We start from the raw sequence: 18,771 nt of genomic DNA, 5'->3' as shown, positions 1-18,771 counted from the left end.
AAAAAAAAAAAAAAAATTATCCAGGCATGGTGGCAGGCACCTGTAATTTCAGCTGCTCAGGAGGCTAAAATAAGAGAATTGCTTGAACCTGGGAGGCAGAAGTTGCAGTGAGCTGAGATTGTGCCACTGCACTCCAGCCTCACTCTGTCTCAAGAAAAGAAATGAAGCCCACCCTGGTTTTGTGACATAAGTTGAGTGATCATGCAAAGAAACATGCATCCTACCTCACTTAAGGGCTAGGGAGTCATGATTGGATCAGGGTGCCCGGCGCTTGCATAAATGCCGTGAAAAGTAATATGATCATTGAAGAGGCACAAAACACTGGCATCAGCAGAAGTGCCTGCCAGACAATAAAATCTAAAGAGCAGCACCAACCTGTTCAGGGTTCACGTGACAAAACATAGAAATCTTCTCCTTCACGGCCATCTCGATGGGCGTTGAACTTCGGCAGACAATCTGTCAAAGCCAGTTATGCGTCAGCAAACAGGATTCGTTTTCAGCAGGATGCCACATTCATTTCTTTTTACAAGAAACTTGGCCAAGTATATACTTGTTCACTTTGGACATTCCACTGGACTATTAGAAATTGGTCTGAGCACTAAAATAAGTATAATCAAATTCTGCACAAGTGTATCAGTAAGAACTCGAAACATCGAGACGTCTCTGGTGAAAAGAGTCCAGGCTCGTAAGTGTTGCTTCATTAACTATAAGAAAAGAGCTAGATCGAGGCTAACAAACTTTTTCTCAAAAGGGCCAGATGGGAAATATTTTGGGTTTGCAGGTCGTCACACAGTCACTGTCCTGATCCTCAATCGTGGTGCAGTGTGAAAACAGCTACAGACAATATGTAAATGAATGGGCGTGACTGCATGATAATACAACTTTATTTACAAAAACAGGCACGCAAGTTGTGGACTGTTATTTGTCAACCTCTGACAGAGACTATTGGTGATGACTGGATCACCTGCTATAAGGACACATCACTGTTTAGACTAAAAATAAGAGCAATGGGCTGGGCGTGGTGCAATCCCAGCACTTTAGGAGGCCAAGCCAGGAGGATTGGTTGAACCCAGGAGTTCGAGACCTGCCTGGGTAACATAGCAAAACCCTGTCTCTACAAACACACACACACACACACACCACACACAAAAATTAGTGCGCTGTGGTAGTGTACACCGCTAGTATCAGCTACTCAAGAGGCTGAGGTGGGAGAATCGCTTCAGCCCAGGAGGCAGAGGTTGCAGTAAGCCAAGATCGCAACACTGCACTCCAGCCTGGGCAACAGAGCCAGACCCTGTCTCAAAAAGAAAAAAACAGCAGTGAAAACCCATCACAGGGTTATCACTGATAGCAGGGTTACAGGAAAATCCCAAGATTTCACCTTCATTCTAAAGAATCCAGGAATCATATAAATGATGGGACATCACACTTGCCCAACTATCAATGTGGCCCATCAAATGAGAGCCTAGGGAAGAATGGATTGAAGCAACACTTGAGGCTAAGGGAATAAGCCTTTTCCAGCTCCCAGACAGAAAAACCTCATTGTCATAGGAGCTGTTTGAGAATGAGAAAGGACTTAGATGATGATAAAGATAAAGAAGTGAAGGGCAGCTAGGCATGGTGGCTCTTGGCTGTAATCCCAAGCACTTTGGGAGGCCGAGGCGGGCAGATCACCTGAGGTCAGGGGTTCGAGACCAGCCTAGCCAACATGACAAAACTCCGTCTCTACTAAAAATACCAGGTGTGGTGGCATGTGCCTGTAATCCAAATACTCTGGAGGCTGAGACAGGAGAATAGCTTGAACCCGGGAGGCAGAGGTTGCAATGAGCCAAGACTGCACCACTGCACTCCAGCCTGGGTGACAGAGCAAGACTCCGTCTCAAACAAACAAACAAAAAAGAAGTGAAGGGCCTGCTCCCAGAGACCTTTGGGATAGACTTACCCACTGTCCTCAACTCACCAAATCTGGAGACAGGCCTAACCCCCTCAGCGCGCGGACACTGTTTTGGGTGGGTTTGGTTTTTTGTTCTCCGGTAGCACTGAGCTGAAAAAAAATGGGGTCCCGTCAGCCCACTGGACACTAGCTCCTATTGATGATTAATGGTGCCCCACGTTCAAATGCGGGACACATAGAATATCACAGGAAAACTTATCAAAGTTGCTGTCCACATACTTATCTGGAAAGCCCACCTGTGGGACAAGGCTAACATGGATATTACAGAAATTCTCTCTTTTCGCCTTAAACTGGAATTGTCTAAACGCTTCCACAAACGGCATTCCTTCGATGTCTCCAATGGTGCCTCCCAGCTGGGAATGGAAAACAAACAAAAAAAGACACAAATGACCACACATCTCCCACAGTACACAAGCTAATAAAAAGAGTTCTTAATAAACCGAGCATGAGAACTAAAGTTTGATGGTTACACAGAGGTTTATAAATACATTCAAAATCACTAAATTGTGGCTGGGTGTGTCAGCTCACGCCTGTGATCCCAGTGCTTTCGTAGCCAAGGGAGGAGCATCACTTGAGCCCAGGAGGTCAAGGCTGCAGTGAGTCGTGATCATGCCACCGCACTCCAGCCTAGCTGACAGAACAAGACCCTGTCTCTGAAAACATATAAAAATAAAAAATAAAACTTCATAAAAGATTTCTCCACATGTATACTCTTCAGTAGCCCACTGCTTCATTAAAACTAACAACAAGGCCAGGTGCGGTGGCTCACGCTTGTTATCCCAGCACTTTGGGAGGCCGAGGCGGGCGGATCACAGGTCAGGAGATCGAGACCTTCCTGGCTAACACGGTGAAACCCCTTCTCTAATAAAAGTACAAAAATTAGCTGGACGTGGTGGCGCACACCCAAGTAGTCCCAGTTACTCGGGAGGCTGAGGCAGGAGAATCGCTTGAACCTGGGAGGCACAGGTTGCAGTGAGTTGAGATCATGCCATTGCACTCCAGCCTAGACGACAGAGCAAGACTCCGTCTCAAAAAAAAAAAAAAAACAAAAAAACAACTAACATCAAATCTCCTTAATGCAGCCAACAAAAGGCTCTCAGGACCTGGCCCTTGCATTGAGTCTCCAGTGCCATCCGGTCCCCTCCCCACTGGCCTCTTGGGTACTCCATGCTCTTCCTTCCTGCCCCTCAAGGCCTCCTACCCTCCTTCTTCATCTACAGCAACCTCTTTTTATCCTCCAGTCCAAGAGAGATGCATCCTCCCTGGAGGGCGGACTCTGACCCCACCCCCCCACCTACAGCAGCCTACATCCCACTAGCCCTTGTCACAGCACTGTACGCATCCTAGGAACTCAGCACAAGTTGCCTCTATTTCATTTCCGTCTTTGTTTCCTGGCTCTCTACCCCACTAGACTGTAAGCCCCATGAGGGCATGAGCCCAGTACCCTGCAGGCAGCACTGGAGATTTACTTTAGTAGTCAGGACAGGACAGAAAGGTCCTGAAATTCAATATAAGCCCTAAGTAACGGTGTTCTAGCATCTGTTACCAAAATTACAACAGAACCAAAGCCAGGGCTGGGTGCAGTGGCTCACGCCTGTAACCCCAACACTTTGGGAGGCAGGCATATCACTTGAGCCCAGGAGTTTGAGACCAGCATGGGCAACAAAGTGAGACCTTGCCTCCACAAAAACATAAAAAATTAGCTGGGCATGGTGGCACGGCACCCATGGTCCCAGACACTCAGGAGGCTGAGGTGGGAGGATTGCTTGAGCCTGGAGAAGTCCAGGCTACAGTGAGTCATGATCATGCCACTGCACTCCAGCCTAGGGGACAGAGTGAGACACTGTCTCTTTAAAAAACAACAACAACAACTCAACGAAATGAAAACATCACATGCAATCAGGAACTTGGCAGGAGTGAAGAAGCGAGTGTAAGTACCCACTAAATACAAGGCACCAAAATCTAATTTTTAAAAATCATTTATTTTCTCTAAGGAAAAACAGAGGTCTGCGCTTAAATTAAACCGTATGCTTCCGTCCTGTGTTTTGATGGGGATTCTCTGGGGGGGGGGGGGTCAATAATAGTGAATGCGAAAAGGAGGCCAACTTTAAACATTATCCGCTTCTGCCCACACGTGGTCAACAGTGGTACTACAGTCTCTCTGCTAATTCAGAAGTTCCCATTACCATACCTCTAGGTCACCATCATTATTGTGTTCAGAAACTTTCAATACAACTATTGGAAAAGTTTGAAGTTAACTGTTGCCCCAAATAAAAGGGAAAATATCACCCATAACAATACTTTATGCTGAAACGGAAGCAGCAGCAAATTTATGAGATGTGCAAAGTTGTTTTCGCTTGTCTTTAATGAAAGGAGTCTTTTTCTTTCTTTCTTTTTTTTTTAGAGACAGTGTCTCGCTCTGCCACCCAGGCTGGAGTGCAGTGGTGAGATCATGGCTCACTGCGGGCTCAAACTCCTGGGTATAAGTGATCCTCCTGCCTCAGCCTCCCAAGTAGCTGGGACTACAGACCTGCACCACCACACCTGGCTGAGTCTTCTTTTTTGGAAAATAAACAAGGAGAAAGAAACATGTTATTCCTTTAAGACAAGCATCAATTATTTCAGGTTCATGCCAAGATAACTCGTACTAATATAAATAAAACCTGTCAGCTCCACTGGTCTGAGAAGTTGAGGTCTCACTCATAAAATGGCTTTGAAGACATTTCAACAGCTCCTCTATGATTAAAACTGAAAATCAGCTTTGGCAGTCCTTCTTCAAAACCTTAAATGGTGCACAGACACAGCTGTTGAACACAATTTACAATGAACCAAAGAAGATGTTGACCACTAGTATCCAATAATCAAATATAAACATCAGGGTTATAATGGAGAAGGGGTTCTGTTTGTCAGTTTCTCTGTTTCCATAAAATTTAAAATCCAGCCAATGAGGTCCTGGAGAGCAGGAGTCAGATCACAGTCAACCTCACAACCCTAGCAGCTATCATCAGGGCTAGTACATATTAAGTGCTAAATTAATCATTGTGAAGGCAAACAAGTCAATCCAAAGGTAGAATAAGAAATAAAATTAGAAATTTGCCAGGTTGGCCAGGCGCGGTGGCTCACGCCCGTAATCCCAGGACTTTGGGAGGCCGAGGCGGGTGGATCACCTGAGGTCAGGAGTTCAAGACCAGCCTGACCAACATGGAGAAACCCCGTCTCTACTAAAAATACAAAATTAGCCAGGCATGGTGGCGCATGCCTGTAATCCCAGCTATTCGGGAGGCTGAGGCAGGAGAATCGCTTGAACCAGGGAGGTGGAGGTTGAGGTGAGCCGAGATCACGCCATTGCACTCCAACCTGGGCAAAAAGAGCAAAACTCCGTCTCAAAAAAAAAAAAAAAAATTTGCCAGGCATGGTGGTGGTACACCTGTAGTCCCAGCTACTTGGGAGGCTGAGGCAGGAGAATCGCTTGAACCAGGGAGGTGGAGGTTGAGGTGAGCCGAGATCACGCCATTGCACTCCAACCTGGGCAAAAAGAGCAAAACTCCGTCTCAAAAAAAAAAAAAAAAAATTTGCCAGGCATGGTGGTGGTACACCTGTAGTCCCAGCTACTTGGGAGGCTGAGGCAAGATGATTGGTTGAGCTCAGAAGTTTGAGGCTACAGTGGGCTTTGATCGAACCTGTGACTAGCTACTGCACTCCAGCCCAAGGCAACATAGCGAGACCCTATCTATAAAAAATAAATAAATAACCAGTAACTTTATCAGCTCTACTATTAACAAAATGGATCTTCTACATATCATGATATCTGCTAACACTTACATTGATGACAATAATAATAGCTAACTTACATTTACTGAGCACTTCCTAAATGCCAGACATTGCAAAGTGCTCTTTATTATTGCATTTAATCCCCAAACAATCCTGTCATTATCTTATTATTACAATATTATATTATTACCACATTATTACAAATGAGGATGTTAAAACTGTGAGAATTTTCCAAAAGTCATACAGGCATCTGAATACTAGTTAATAATTTTTAAGCACTTACTATATCTGTGACACCATTCTAAGCACTAAGTGTAGAGACTTATTTAATCTTCAAAACAATGAGTTAAATGAGTTACAAATGAGGTAAATGAGTTAAAGAGGCACAGAGAGGTTGAGCAAACTTGCCCAAGGTCACCCCCTCCTCCCTGTAAGTAACCTTGCTAGGCTACAAACCCAGCCCGTTTGCCTCCAGACTCTTAATCACTGAGCTACACATGGCTCAGGGGTCACTGCAGAAATACGAACCAAGACGGCCTGACTCTAAGAACCAAATTGGTCATTATTCTGCTCTTTCGCCGGGCAATTAAGCCAACTGACATTTAGAGGAGGAGGATATGGATGTTATTCTCATTCTGCATGTGGAGAGGAAGGGAACAAGGTGAAGGAAGTGAACAAACGGCAAGTTCAAATACTACTTTTTTTTTTTTTTTTTTTTAATTAAGACAGGGTCTGGCTCCATCGCCCAGGCTGAAGTGCTGGTGCAATCATGACTCTCTGCAGCCTCAACCTCCCGGGCTCAAAAGATCCTCCCATTTCAGATTCTCAAGTAGCTGGGACTACAGGTGCGTACCACCATGCCTAGCTAATTTTTGTCGTTTCTGTAGAGACAGGTTTTCGCCATGTTGTCCAGGCTGTCTCAAACTCATGGGCTCAAGCAATCCTCCCACCTTGGCATCTGAAAATGCCGGGATTACAGGCATCAGCCACCTCGCCCAGCCACTAGCTTCTTTCTTTAAACAGCTGATACTAATCACTTATCACCTCTACCATCTGACTTCCCTAACCCAGTGTCTCTTTACACTTCCAAAGCACTTCGGAAATACTTTTCAAATAGCATGCACTAGACTGCAGTCTGTCGTGTGTGGACAGGGTTGTCTGCAAGTTCCCCAAGGGTAGAGACTGTGCCCATCCCAGGCCCCAGCACAGAAGAGGCCCTCACATTGACTTTATCAGCAGCTGATCAGTCTCCACAAGCAGATCACTGCACATCTACCCACGAGTATGTGTGATTGTCTGTCTAATGACAATCTTGCCCACTCACTTGTGACCACAAAGACAGAAGCCATCTATGTTGTTTCTTGCTCTGACCCCACCTCCTAGCCCAGTGTCCAGCACTCAGGAGGGTGTGTGTAAGTATTTGTCAAATAAATGAAGATCAGATGCTCAAAGACCCAGCAGGATATAATTTTATAAAGAAAGTTCTGTGCTTGCCTCAATAACGCATATTTGGGGCTCTTCCTTATTACCATCCACCGGCACCTTGGCTTGGTTCATAACCCACTCCTGGACAGCATCAGTAATGTGAGGGACAACTGTAGAAAGAAGTATTAATACAAAAGTTTATTCCATGTTCATGAGAAAAGAATGTGCTTTAGGCCTCCCCAGTCACCTGAAAGTCACCTGGAAAGTTACCCTGACATTTTTGGAAAATGAAAAGAGAAAAATGCAACAAGTTTAAAAGAATTAGAACTTGTAGAGCGCAGGGACTGTGACATTTTCAGTTCTACGTGGGTTTTTGTTTTTGTTTTTTGAGACGGAGCCTCACTCTGTCGCCCAGGCTGGAGTGCAGTGGCACGATATCGGCTCACTGCAACCTCTGCCTCCTGGGTTTGAGTGATTCTCCTGCCTCAGCCTCCCAAATAGCTGGGATTACAGGCATTCGCCACCATGCCCAACTCATTTTTTATTTTTAGTAGAGATGGGGTTTCACCATGTTGGCCAGGCTGGTCTCGAACTCCTGACCTCAGGTGATCCACTGGCCTCGGACTCCCAAAGTGCTGGAATTACAGGCGTGAGCCACCATGCCTGGCCTTCAGTTCTACTTTTGAGCAGCACAAAGATATTCAGCACACAGGGCTCCATAATGTCTGTGGAATATAATACCTTGCACTGTTTTCCCCAGGTAATCGCCACGCCTCTCTTTGTTGATCACGTGCTGATATATCTTCCCCGTGGTGATATTGTTGTCTTTATAAAGATTAATATCCAAAAATCTTTCATAATTTCCAAGGTCTAAATCAACTTCTCCACCATCATTTAAGACGAAGACTTCACCTAGGATTAAAAAGGCAATGGAAAAATCAAAATTTTGCTTCCAGTAAATTTTTCAAAGATGGACATATTTTTGTTAAAAAGCTGGTAAAAGATGTATTTCTAAGCCATATTCTATCACCATCTTCTTTTTGGTGGAGAAAATAATTCAATTCTATCCAAGAAAATGCATCAGAAAATTCTATTTATAGTATTCCATTGTGGTTTTTGTTTTTTATCTACTGAAATTCTGTCTTCAGGATTTAGCTTTTCCAAATTCAACATATGCCACACAAAAAAAGGACTTGAAAACGGCAATTTTAAAAACAAACAGTATTTTACTTCAAAGCATCAGTATCCTGGACTCTGGGATTGCGATAAGAAACTTTTACTTGATTCTCATCTTGGTTGAAGCCACAATTAGACAGTAGGTGACAAAGCGAGGCCACAGCTAACCCATAAGGCAACTTGGTGAAAGTGAGGGAAAAAGCCTGTGTGTGCCATAAGCTACGTGCACAATGCACTGTCATAAAAGACAGGTGCCGACTTCATCGCACGAGAAGCACCCACTTTACTAGACACGTCTGTAGATCTCTATTGTCACTTCAGGGCATTGACTGAGAGTTGTATATTTCTAAAGCCACCTTGTGGGAATTAAACCTTTCCTCTATTAAGGGAACTATCATTTATTCCTACTGCTAGAAGTCCACAGGAAAAAAGAAGGTTGACTAACTTACAAACTTAATCAGAAACCTTGTATCTCCTCATTTACTTATCCATTCTAAGGTACATAACTGTGGTCTAGAGAATTAATTTTAAGGAAAAAAGCAAACTGATATCACAATACTGTTTTTTCTTTTTTTTCTTTTTTTTTTTTTTTTTGAGACGGAGTCTCACTGTCAACCGGGCTGGAGCACGGTGGCGCCATCTCAGCTCACTGCAACCTCTGCCTCCTGGATCCAAGCAATTCTCATGTCTCAGCTTCCCAAGTAGCTGGGATTACAGACATATACCATCATGCCTGGCTAATCTTTATATTACTATTATTATTATTTTTTTTTTTTTTTTGAGACGGAGTCTCGCTCTGTCGCCCAGGTTGGAGTGCAGTGGCCGGATCTCAGCTCACTGCAAGCTCCGCCTCCCGGGTTTATGCCATTCTCCTGCCTCAGCCTCCCGAGTAGCTGGGACTACAGGCGGCCGCCACCTCACCCGGCTAGTTTTTTTGTATTTTTCAGTAGAGACGGGGTTTCACCGGGTTAGCCAGGATGGTCTCGATCTCCTGACTTCGTGATCCGCCCGTCTCGGCCTCCCAAAGTGCTGGAATTACAGGCTTGAGCCACCGCGCCCGGCCTACTATTATTATTACTATTATTATTAGTTTGAGATGGGGTCTCGCTCTATCGCCAGGCTGGAGTGCAGTGGCACGATCTTGGGTCACTGCAATCTCTGACTCCCTGATTCAAGCCATTCTCCTGCCTCAGCCTCCTGAGTAGCTGGGATTACAGGTGCACACCACCACACCCAGCTAATTTTTTTGTATTTTTAGTAGAGACAGGGTTTTACCACGTTGGCCAGGATGGTCTCCATCTCCTGACCTCGTGATCTACCTGCCACGGCCTCCCAAAGTGCTGGGATTACAGGCGTGAACCACCGCGCCCAGCCTATTATTTTTTTTTTTAATAGAGACAGAGTTTCGCCATGTTTGCCAGGCTGGGTAGGAGAATCACTTGAACCTGGGAGGCAGAGGTTGCAGTGAACCGAGGTCACACACTGCACTCCAACCTGCGTGACAGAGTGAGACTGTCTCCAAAAAAAAAAAAAAAATTCATAAAAAGAATCCAAAGAAAATTTAGTGTAACACATGGCATTAGTCAATGGTGCCGCACAACAACCCCAAAATCTCTGCAACTTACAAAACATTTATTTATTTCTCCCTCATGTTACACGGGGGCTGTGAGTCACTTGTGAGTCACTTGTTTCTTCTCATTCCAGGACCAAGGCTGAACGAGAAATCTCTGAAAAGCAAGCTGTTCTCATGGTGGAGGGCAGAACCACAAAACAGACTGAGCCAAACCACGCAGATGCATTTGACATTTCTGCTTCAACAAGGCATATGTTAATATTCCCTAACATCCCATAGGACAAAACAAATCACATGGCCAAACAGAGTGACCAACCTGCTTGGTTTGCCCAGGACTAAGCAGGTTCCCAGGACACGGGACTTTCTGTTTTAAAATCAGGAACATTCCAAACAAACCAAGACAAGTTAACTATCCTACGTGGCCAAACTCCAAGGTCAAAGGGCAGGGAAATGTATTCCACAGAGGGATGGTGGGTGATATTTTGAAGCAAAAATACAATCTACCACAGACTTGAATAAGTCATTCACAAACAAAATCAAAATCAAAGAAATCTAAACTAAAACAATAAGATACCCTCTTTTTGTTTGTTTTATTCTCCGGTTAGTGAAGTTTAAAACAAAATATTCAAGGCCGGGCGCAGTGGCTCATGCCTGTAATCCCACCACTTTGGGAGGCCGAGGTAGGAGGATTGCTTGAGCCCAGGAGGTCGAGACCAGCCTGAGTAACATGGCAAAATCCAGCTCTATAAAAAAAAAATACAAAAATTAGCCAGACGTGGTGGTGCGTACCCGTAATCCCAGCTACCCAGGGGACTGAAGCAGGAAGATCACTTGAGCCCAGGAGGGGGAGGTTGCATTGAGCCGAGATCTTGGCCACTGCACTCCAGCCTGGGCGATAGAGTGAGACCCTGTCTCAAAAAACAAAAACAAGAAGACAGAATAGCAAGGGACACAAACATTTCTGTTTCTTGATCAGGAGCTGGTTACACAGTGTGTTCATTTAATGAAAATTCATCCAACTGTACACTTACGATTTATGCTCTTTTTTGCTTGCATATAAAAAGGTTTTTTTTGGTTGTTTTTTGTTGTTGTTTTGTTTTTTGTTTTGTTTTGTTTTGTTTTTTTGAGACAGAGTCTCGCTCTGTCGCCCAGGCTGGAATGCAATGGCTTGATCTTGGCTTACTGCAACCTCCGCCTGCCAGGTTCAAGTGATTCTCCTGCCTCAACCTCCTGAGTAGCTGGGACTACAGATACATGACACCACACCCAGCTAATTTTTTTTTTTTCTTTGAGACGGAGTCTCGCTCTGTCACCCAGGCTGGAGTGCAGTGGCCAGATCTCAGCTCACTGCAAGCTCCGCCTCCCGGGTTTACGCCATTCTCCTGCCTCAGCCTCCCGAGTAGCTGGGACTACAGGCGCCCGCCACCTCTCCCGGCTAGTTTTTTGTATTTTTTTTTTTAGTAGAGACGGGGTTTCACCGTGTTAGCCAGGTCTCGATCTCCTGACCTCGTGATCCGCCTGTCTCGGCCTCCCAAAGTGCTGGGATTACAGGCTTGAGCCACCGCGCCCGGCCCACCCAGCTAATTTTTTATATTTTTAGTAGAGACGAGGTTTCACCGTATTAGCCAGGATGGTCTCGATCTCCTGACCTCGTGATCTGCCTGCCTCGGCCTCCCAAAGTGTTGGGATTACAGGCATAAACCACCGCGCCCGGCCTCATAAAAACTTTTTTTTAAATAGCATGTAAGGGCTAAAGCCATTTTAAAAATAAATAGAATACACTCATACATCAAAATGTCACCATTAATAATAGTTACTCCAGGCAATGGGAAATGTTAAGAGAAACATACTACCTTTATGATAAAAATAAAACAGAATCCATAGTACAAAAAGTACAATGTTTCCACAAGGGTTGATTAATTTGGAATGTCATCAGAGGTATGAACAATGTGTCAATGACCATGAGAAAATTCACGTATTCATAGCATGCAATCTAGTCACTCTAAATCTGGAACTACATCCTAAAGAAATTACCCAAAGCGGAAGAAAAAAATGCAGTTGAGCCTAGCGCTATAAGGGGGAGGTGGTTCTCTTTCGTACCGTGTTCATAAGGTGAAAAAGTGCCAGCATCGATGTTAATATAGGGGTCGATTTTGATGGCAGTAACTCGGAGTCCACATGATTTTAGAATCGTCCCAATGCTGCTGGCAATGATCCCTTTACCGATGCCTGAGATGACCCCACCCGTGACCAGGATGTACTTCATTGGCAGAATAGTGGCTGGGTGCCAACACCCAGATATAATCTGAAAGGCAATAAAATTATGGATAAGGAAAGAGAAATATTTGAAACTAGTAAAGCAGACAGTGCATTCAACCAGAATTTTTTTTTCTTTTTTTTTTTTTTTAAAGACAAGTCTCACTCTGTCACCCAGGCTGGAGAGCAGTGGTGCAATCATGGCTCACTGTAATCTCTGCTCGCTGGGTTCAAGCGATCCTCCCACCTCAGCATCCTAGTAACTGAGACTGTAGGTGAGCACCACCACACCCCGCTAATTTTTGTGGTTTTTTTGTAGAGACAGAGTTTCACCATGTTGCCCACGCTAGTCTCCAACTCCTGAGCTCAACCGATCTACCTGCCTCAGCCTCCCAAAGTGCTGGGATAACAGGCATGAGCCACCGCCCCTAGCTCAGAATTTTTTTTTTTTTAAGAGACAGTGTCTCACTAGGTCACCCAGGCTGGAGTGCAGTGGCATGTTCATAGCTCACTGCAACCTTGAACTTCAGGGCTCAAGCAATCCTCTTGCCTCAGGCTCTGGAGTAGCTGGGACTACAGGCACGTGCCAACTCTCTCAGCTAATTCTTAAAACATTTTTGTAAAGACAGGTTCTTACTATGATGCCCTGGCTGGTCTCAGACTCCTGGGCTCAAGCAGTCCTCTTGTCTTGGCCTCCCAAGATGCTGTGATTACAAAAGTGAGCCACCATGCTTCATCTCACCAAAATTTCAAAAGCACACAGCAGTTTTCTATCTAAACTAAATACTTGAACTTTTTTTGAAACAGAGTCTTATCTTCTAGGCTTTTTATTATTGTCACTATACAGAAAGCTGTGGATACCTTCTGCAAGCAAAGTGCCTAGGTCTGTTGCCCTGGGTTTCCAAAGACCTCAACTCTATCATGCAACAAACTTCATCATGATAAACCAAATTTCTCTAGGATTCACAGGCATGCTAAAATGTTTAAGAGCTCAGACTCCAGTGTCAGACTGATCTGTACAAACTGTACCTGGGCAAGTTCTTTTTTTTTCCTTTTTTCTTTTTTTTTTAGACAGGGTCTCACTCAGTTGCCCAGGCTGGAATGTAGTGACACAATCTCGGCTCACTGCAACCTCCACCTCCCCGGTCCAAATGATTCTCATGCCTCAGCCTCCCAAGTAGCTAGGATTATAGGCATGCACCACCATGCTGGGCTAATTTTTGTATTTTTAGTAGAGATGGGATTTCACCATGTTGGCCAGGCTGGTCTCAAACTCCTGGTCTCAAGTGACCACCCACCTCGGCCTCCCAAAGTGCTGGGATCACAGGCGTGAGCCACCACGCCCGACCTTGGGCAAGTTCTTTATCCTTTCTGTGTCTATTCCTTCATCTGTAAAGTGGGGAAAAAATAGCAATCTCTAGGAATACAATTTGGTGTTAAAAAGAAATGGGCTACCAAGCCTGGAAAAAACACGGAGGAATCTCAAGTGCATATTACCAAGTGAAAGAAGCCAATCTGAAAAAGCTACATACTGTATGACTTCAACTATATGACACTTTGGAAAAGGCAAAACTAGAGAGACAGGGAAAAGATCAGTGGTTGTCAGCGGGTAGGAGGGAGAGAGGGATGAATAGGCAGAATACAAGGGAATTTTAGGGCAGTGAAACTATTCTGTATAGTACTGTAATGACGGATCCATGTCATTATACATTTATCCAAACCCACAGAATGGACAACAGGAAGAGTGAACCCTGATGTAAATAAACTACGGACTTTCTGCTGGGCGCGGTGGCTCACGCCTGTAATCCCAGCACTTTGGGAGGCCGAGGCGGGCGCATCACCTGAGGTCAGGAGGTCAAGACCAGCCTGGCCAACATAGAGAAACCCCGTTTCTACTAAAAATACAAAATTAGCCAGGCGTGGTGGCGCATGCCTGTAATCCCAGCTACTCGAGGGGGCTGAGGCAGGAGAATCGCTTGAACTCGGGAGGTGGAGGTTGCGGTGAGCCGAGATCATGCCATTGCACTCCAGCCTCATGCCATTGCACTCCATCCCGCACTTGCAGAGTGGTACATTTATTATAATCAGTGAACCTACATTGACGCATCATTTTTGCCTAAGATTCATAGGTTTTCATTTTGTTTTGTTTTTTTGAGATGGAGTTTCGCTCTTGTTGCCCAGGCTGGAGTGCAGTGGCGCAATCTCGGCTCACTGCAACCTCCGCCTCCCAGGTTCAAGCGATTCTCCTGCCTCAGCTTCTCAAGTAGCTGGGTTTACAGGTGTGTACCACAATGCCCAGCTAATTTTTGTATTTTTAGTAGAGACAGGATTTCACCATGTTGGCCAGGCTGGTCTCAAACTCCCGACCTCAGGTGATCTGCCCGCCTAGGCCTTCCGAAGTGCTGGGATTACAGGTGTGAGCCACCGTGCCTGAGCCACCCGGGCTGATTTGTTCAATTTTGATAAGTGCCTGTCCAGGGGAATCAGACAGCCTGGGTTCAAATCCTGACTCTTGTCCCTTACAGCTGTGATCCTTGGCAAATTCTTCAACATTTCAAAACCTCAATTTTTACAAACCATACAGTATTTATGGATGATGATAGTACCTACCTTAGAGAGTTAGCAGGGATTTACAAAGACAGGGCCTAAATGCTAAATTAAGCTTAGCTGTTACCATTTTCAGTGCCACCTACATAATGATTCAGTCAATGAGCTCACAAATGTTTATTGATAAACTGGGTGTCGTGGTGCACACCTTTAATCCCAGCTGCCTGGGAGACTGAGGTGGAAGGAATGCTTCAGCCTCGGAGTTCGAGCCCACTGTGGGCAACATAGCGAGGCCTCATATCTGTTTAAAATATATATACACGGCTAGGCGCGGTGGCTCACGCCTGTAATCCCAGCACTTTGGGAGGCCGAGGTGGGTGGATCACTGAGGTCAGGAGTTCGAGACCAGCCTGACCAACATGGTGAAACTCCATCTCTACTAAAAATACAAAAAGTAGCTCGGCGTGGTCGTGGGCACCTGTAATCTCAGCTACTAGGGAGGCTGAGGCAGGAGAATCACTTGAAACTGGAAGCAGGAGGTTGCAGTGAGCCAAGATCACACCATTGCACTCCAGCCTGGGCAACAGAGTGAGACTCCATCTCAAATAAATAAAAAAAAAAATTATATATACACATATATTACATATATAATGTTTATTTGAACATCTATTACATGCTTGACATATTTCCAAGTCCTAGGGATATGGAGGTAAAAAGACAAGGTCTGTGTCCCACTGGACTTCACCTTTCCTGCAGGATTAAGGGGCAAATGAATTGTGCTTTAATTATACCTTATTCTGGCACCGTCATACTGTTCAAATGACTCTCTTTGTAAAAGTTACCAAAATGGAAAAATGCTGTAGAGGTATGGTGAAGAAAACTGGCATACATTCGTGCGAAGTCACATTATGCCTAATAATTTTTTATATAAGAAAATGCTTCTTTGGGAGGCTGAGGCGGGCAGTTCAAGACCAGCCTGGCCAACATGGTGAAACCCTGTCTCTACCAAAAATACAAAAATTAGCCAGGCATGGTGGCAGGTGCCTGTAATCCCAGCTACTCGGGAGGCTGAGGCAGGAGAATCACTTGAATCCCGGAGGCAGAGGTTGCAGTGAGCCGAGATGGCACCATTGCACTCCAGTCTGGGGAACAAGAGCAACACTTCATCTCAAAAAAAAGAGAGTAAAGAAAAAAGAAAATGCTTATGTGGCCAGGCACAGTGGCTCACGCCTGTAATCCCAGCACTTTGGGAGGCTGAGACGGGCGGATTGCCTGAGCTCAAGAGTTCAAGACCAGCTTGGGCAACATGGGGAAACCCCATCTCTACTAAAATGCAAAAGATCAGCCGGGTGTGGTGGCGTGCACCTGTAATCCCAGCTACTCAGGAGGCTGAGGCACAAGAATTGCTTGAACCTGGGAGGTGGAGGTTGTGCCAATGCCCTCCAACCTGGGCAACAAAGCAAAACTCTGTCTCAAAAAAAAAGGAAGAAAGAAAGAAAATGCTTACGTTACCTGAAAAAAGAGAGAGCAGACTATAACATTGAATATATTATTGACTATGTTTTTTTAAATTAAGATCTAAATGTTAATAGTCACCATTAAGATTTCCGTTTTATGGCCGGGTGCAATGGCTCATGCCTGTAATCCCAACATTTTGGGAGGTCAAGGCGGGTGGATCACGAGGTCAAGAGACCAAGACCATCCTGGCCAACATGGTAAAATCTTGTCTCTACTAAAAATACAAAAATTAGCCAGGCGTGGTGGCGCCTGCCTGTAGTCCCAGGTACTTGGGAGGCTGAGGCAGGAGAATCACTTGAACCCAGGAGGTGGAGGTTGCAGTGAGCCAAGATTGCAACACTGCCCTCCCCCCCGGCAACAGAGTGAGACTCTGTCTAAAAAAAAAAAAAAAAAAATTCCATCTTTATTTGGTCAAAGATACACCATGTTATGTCTTAATATATTTAGGTGATTAGGTTGTCTGTGTTGGGGCTCAAGAAAACAAAACCCCAAAATGAAGGCCTCAGAAGCAAAGTTTCTCTCTGACCTTCTCCTGCCCTCCTGCCTGTCACCCCTCATACTCCCCCAAGGCAAGTCATAGAAACTAGAACCTCTTTCCCTGCAAAGCCAGCCAGAAAGTCAAAAAATATGACTCTAACCTTCCTCTCAACCACCTTTCTATACAACAGCTGGCCATAAAGAAATTAAGACCCTCATTCCAAAGAGGTTCTACCCCATACCGGGGAGGAAGAAAAGCTACAACAGAGAGGCCAAGAAGAATGTGGACAGGCCTTGCTGGGTTTCCCCACTCCGTCTATTTCCATCAGCTCATCCGTCCCTGCTTCATGGACTCCAAGCATAAAATCAGATCATTTCCCTTGCATCTTTAAGGGGTTTTCATTTCTGAAGGCTTCCATGTCACATAAACCTACGATTCAACAAATTGTTATGCTTCTCTCTTGTTAATCTGTCTCTTGTCTAAGGCTGTCAGCCGTGACCCTTATGATATCAGCTCTTTCCTCCCCTACATAAGCAATTACTCATTTTCTGTTTTGTGAAAAACACAAGATACCTTTTTAAAACACATTGGATATTTTAGAGACCTTTTGTAAGAATGCAACTTAATACCAAGGAGACACCTAATTCTTTCTATTTTGTTGTTGTTGTTGTTGTTGTTGTTTTGAGATGGAGTTGTGTTCAGTCACCAGGCTGGAGTGCAATGGCACAATCTGGGCTCACTGCAACCTCTGCCTCCTGGGTTCAAGCAATTCTCCTGCCTCAGCCTCCCGAGTAGCTGGGACTACAGGTGTGTGCCACCATTCCCAGCTAATTTTTGTATTTTTAGTAGAGACGGGGTTTCACCGTGTTGTCCAGGATGGTCTCGATCTCGACCTCATGATCCTCCTGCCTCGGCCTCCCAAAGTGCTGGGATTACAGGCGTGAGCCACCATGCCCGACCCTTTACCTCTTTTAAGCAAACAAGTAACTTTAACAAAGTTTCAAAGGTGCAGGGAAAGGCTGGCCCTGTTTTAGATCACTTTCTCCATTGGGGATGGTTTCTGGTGTCAAGACAAGCTTTTCATTTACTCTTACATGCAGTGAGCAGAACCAAGTGTTTACAGAATAGCACCGTGTAGAGCTGTGCTGTCTCCACTATATAATAAAAAATATTACACAGCCAGGTATGTAATTTTAAGTTTCTAGTAGCCATATTAAAAAAGTAAAAAGAATCAAATGAAGTCCATGTTAATATATGTTATTTAACCCAATGTAGCCAAAAATGTTATAACTTTTAACACACAATGTAAGAATTTATTAGTGAAATATTTTACACCCTTTTTGTGTACTGAACTTTCAGAAATCAGGTGCCTATACTTAGAGCACATCTCAGTACGGATTTTGCCACATTTCCAGTATTCAATAACCACGTGACCAGTGGCTCCCACATTAGACCAGGCAGGCCTAGAGCAAATAAAAGCACCAGGAGCACCCAGAGACACCTTCTCAGTGATGGCCATTTAAAAAGTAATGTTAGACACAAAAGAGTACTTACCTGATGATCTTGTTCTATGAAGTTCTAGAACAGGCAAAGCTAAACTATGATAACAATCAGAACCAGGGTTGAATGAGGGGCCTGGGGCGGATTGACAGGAAGGAGGTACCAGGGAACTTTGCAGGGTGAAGGAAATGGTCAATGTCCACTTGGGATAACGGTTACAGGAGTGTATAATTTGTCAAATCCCGTCGATTTGCGCACTGAAAATGGGGCATTTTATTGAATATAAACTATACATACAATTTTTTTTTATGTTGCCCCCAAAAAGCTATTTTGTAGCAGCAGCGTAGTTCGGCACTACGAGCCCTAACCATCTAGTACGGGGAAAACGCGGGGGTGGTTGTTTAAGGGGTGCACTGCGACGGGAGAGAGGACAGAAAGGCCATGTTACCGGCGCTGATCACCAGCCTCGCCGACCCCCGCTTGGGGCTTCACTTCCGCCAACGCCATCTCAGGGCTCTCCGGGTTCCCGAGGGCCGGGAGAAGTGGGGATCCGGGTGCGGGCGCTGGCGCGGG

The 18,771-nt window shown here is 45.0% G+C and overlaps 1 protein-coding gene across 1 annotated transcript in view; it reads right to left on the bottom strand.

The window, feature by feature from the left end:
- Positions 1-18,771, bottom strand: part of CTPS2 (CTP synthase 2) — a 130,411-nt gene that overhangs the window by 110,391 nt on the left and 1,249 nt on the right. Inside the window, exons 2-7 of the mRNA XM_011995551.1 lie at positions 12,000-12,204; positions 7,892-8,062; positions 7,220-7,320; positions 2,191-2,307; positions 1,961-2,044; positions 376-456 (exon numbers count right to left, since the gene is read on the bottom strand). Of these exons, the coding sequence (XP_011850941.1) occupies positions 376-456; positions 1,961-2,044; positions 2,191-2,307; positions 7,220-7,320; positions 7,892-8,062; positions 12,000-12,165 (720 nt within the window). The 5' untranslated portion in view covers positions 12,166-12,204. The remainder of the gene's footprint in view (positions 1-375; positions 457-1,960; positions 2,045-2,190; positions 2,308-7,219; positions 7,321-7,891; positions 8,063-11,999; positions 12,205-18,771) is intronic.

Source organism: Mandrillus leucophaeus, unplaced genomic scaffold (genome assembly GCF_000951045.1).
Source record: "Mandrillus leucophaeus isolate KB7577 unplaced genomic scaffold, Mleu.le_1.0 Scaffold490, whole genome shotgun sequence".
Classification (NCBI taxonomy): domain Eukaryota; kingdom Metazoa; phylum Chordata; class Mammalia; order Primates; family Cercopithecidae; genus Mandrillus; species Mandrillus leucophaeus.
Note: the sequence above shows the minus strand (reverse complement) of the source record. Positions and strands in the feature narration are given on the sequence as shown.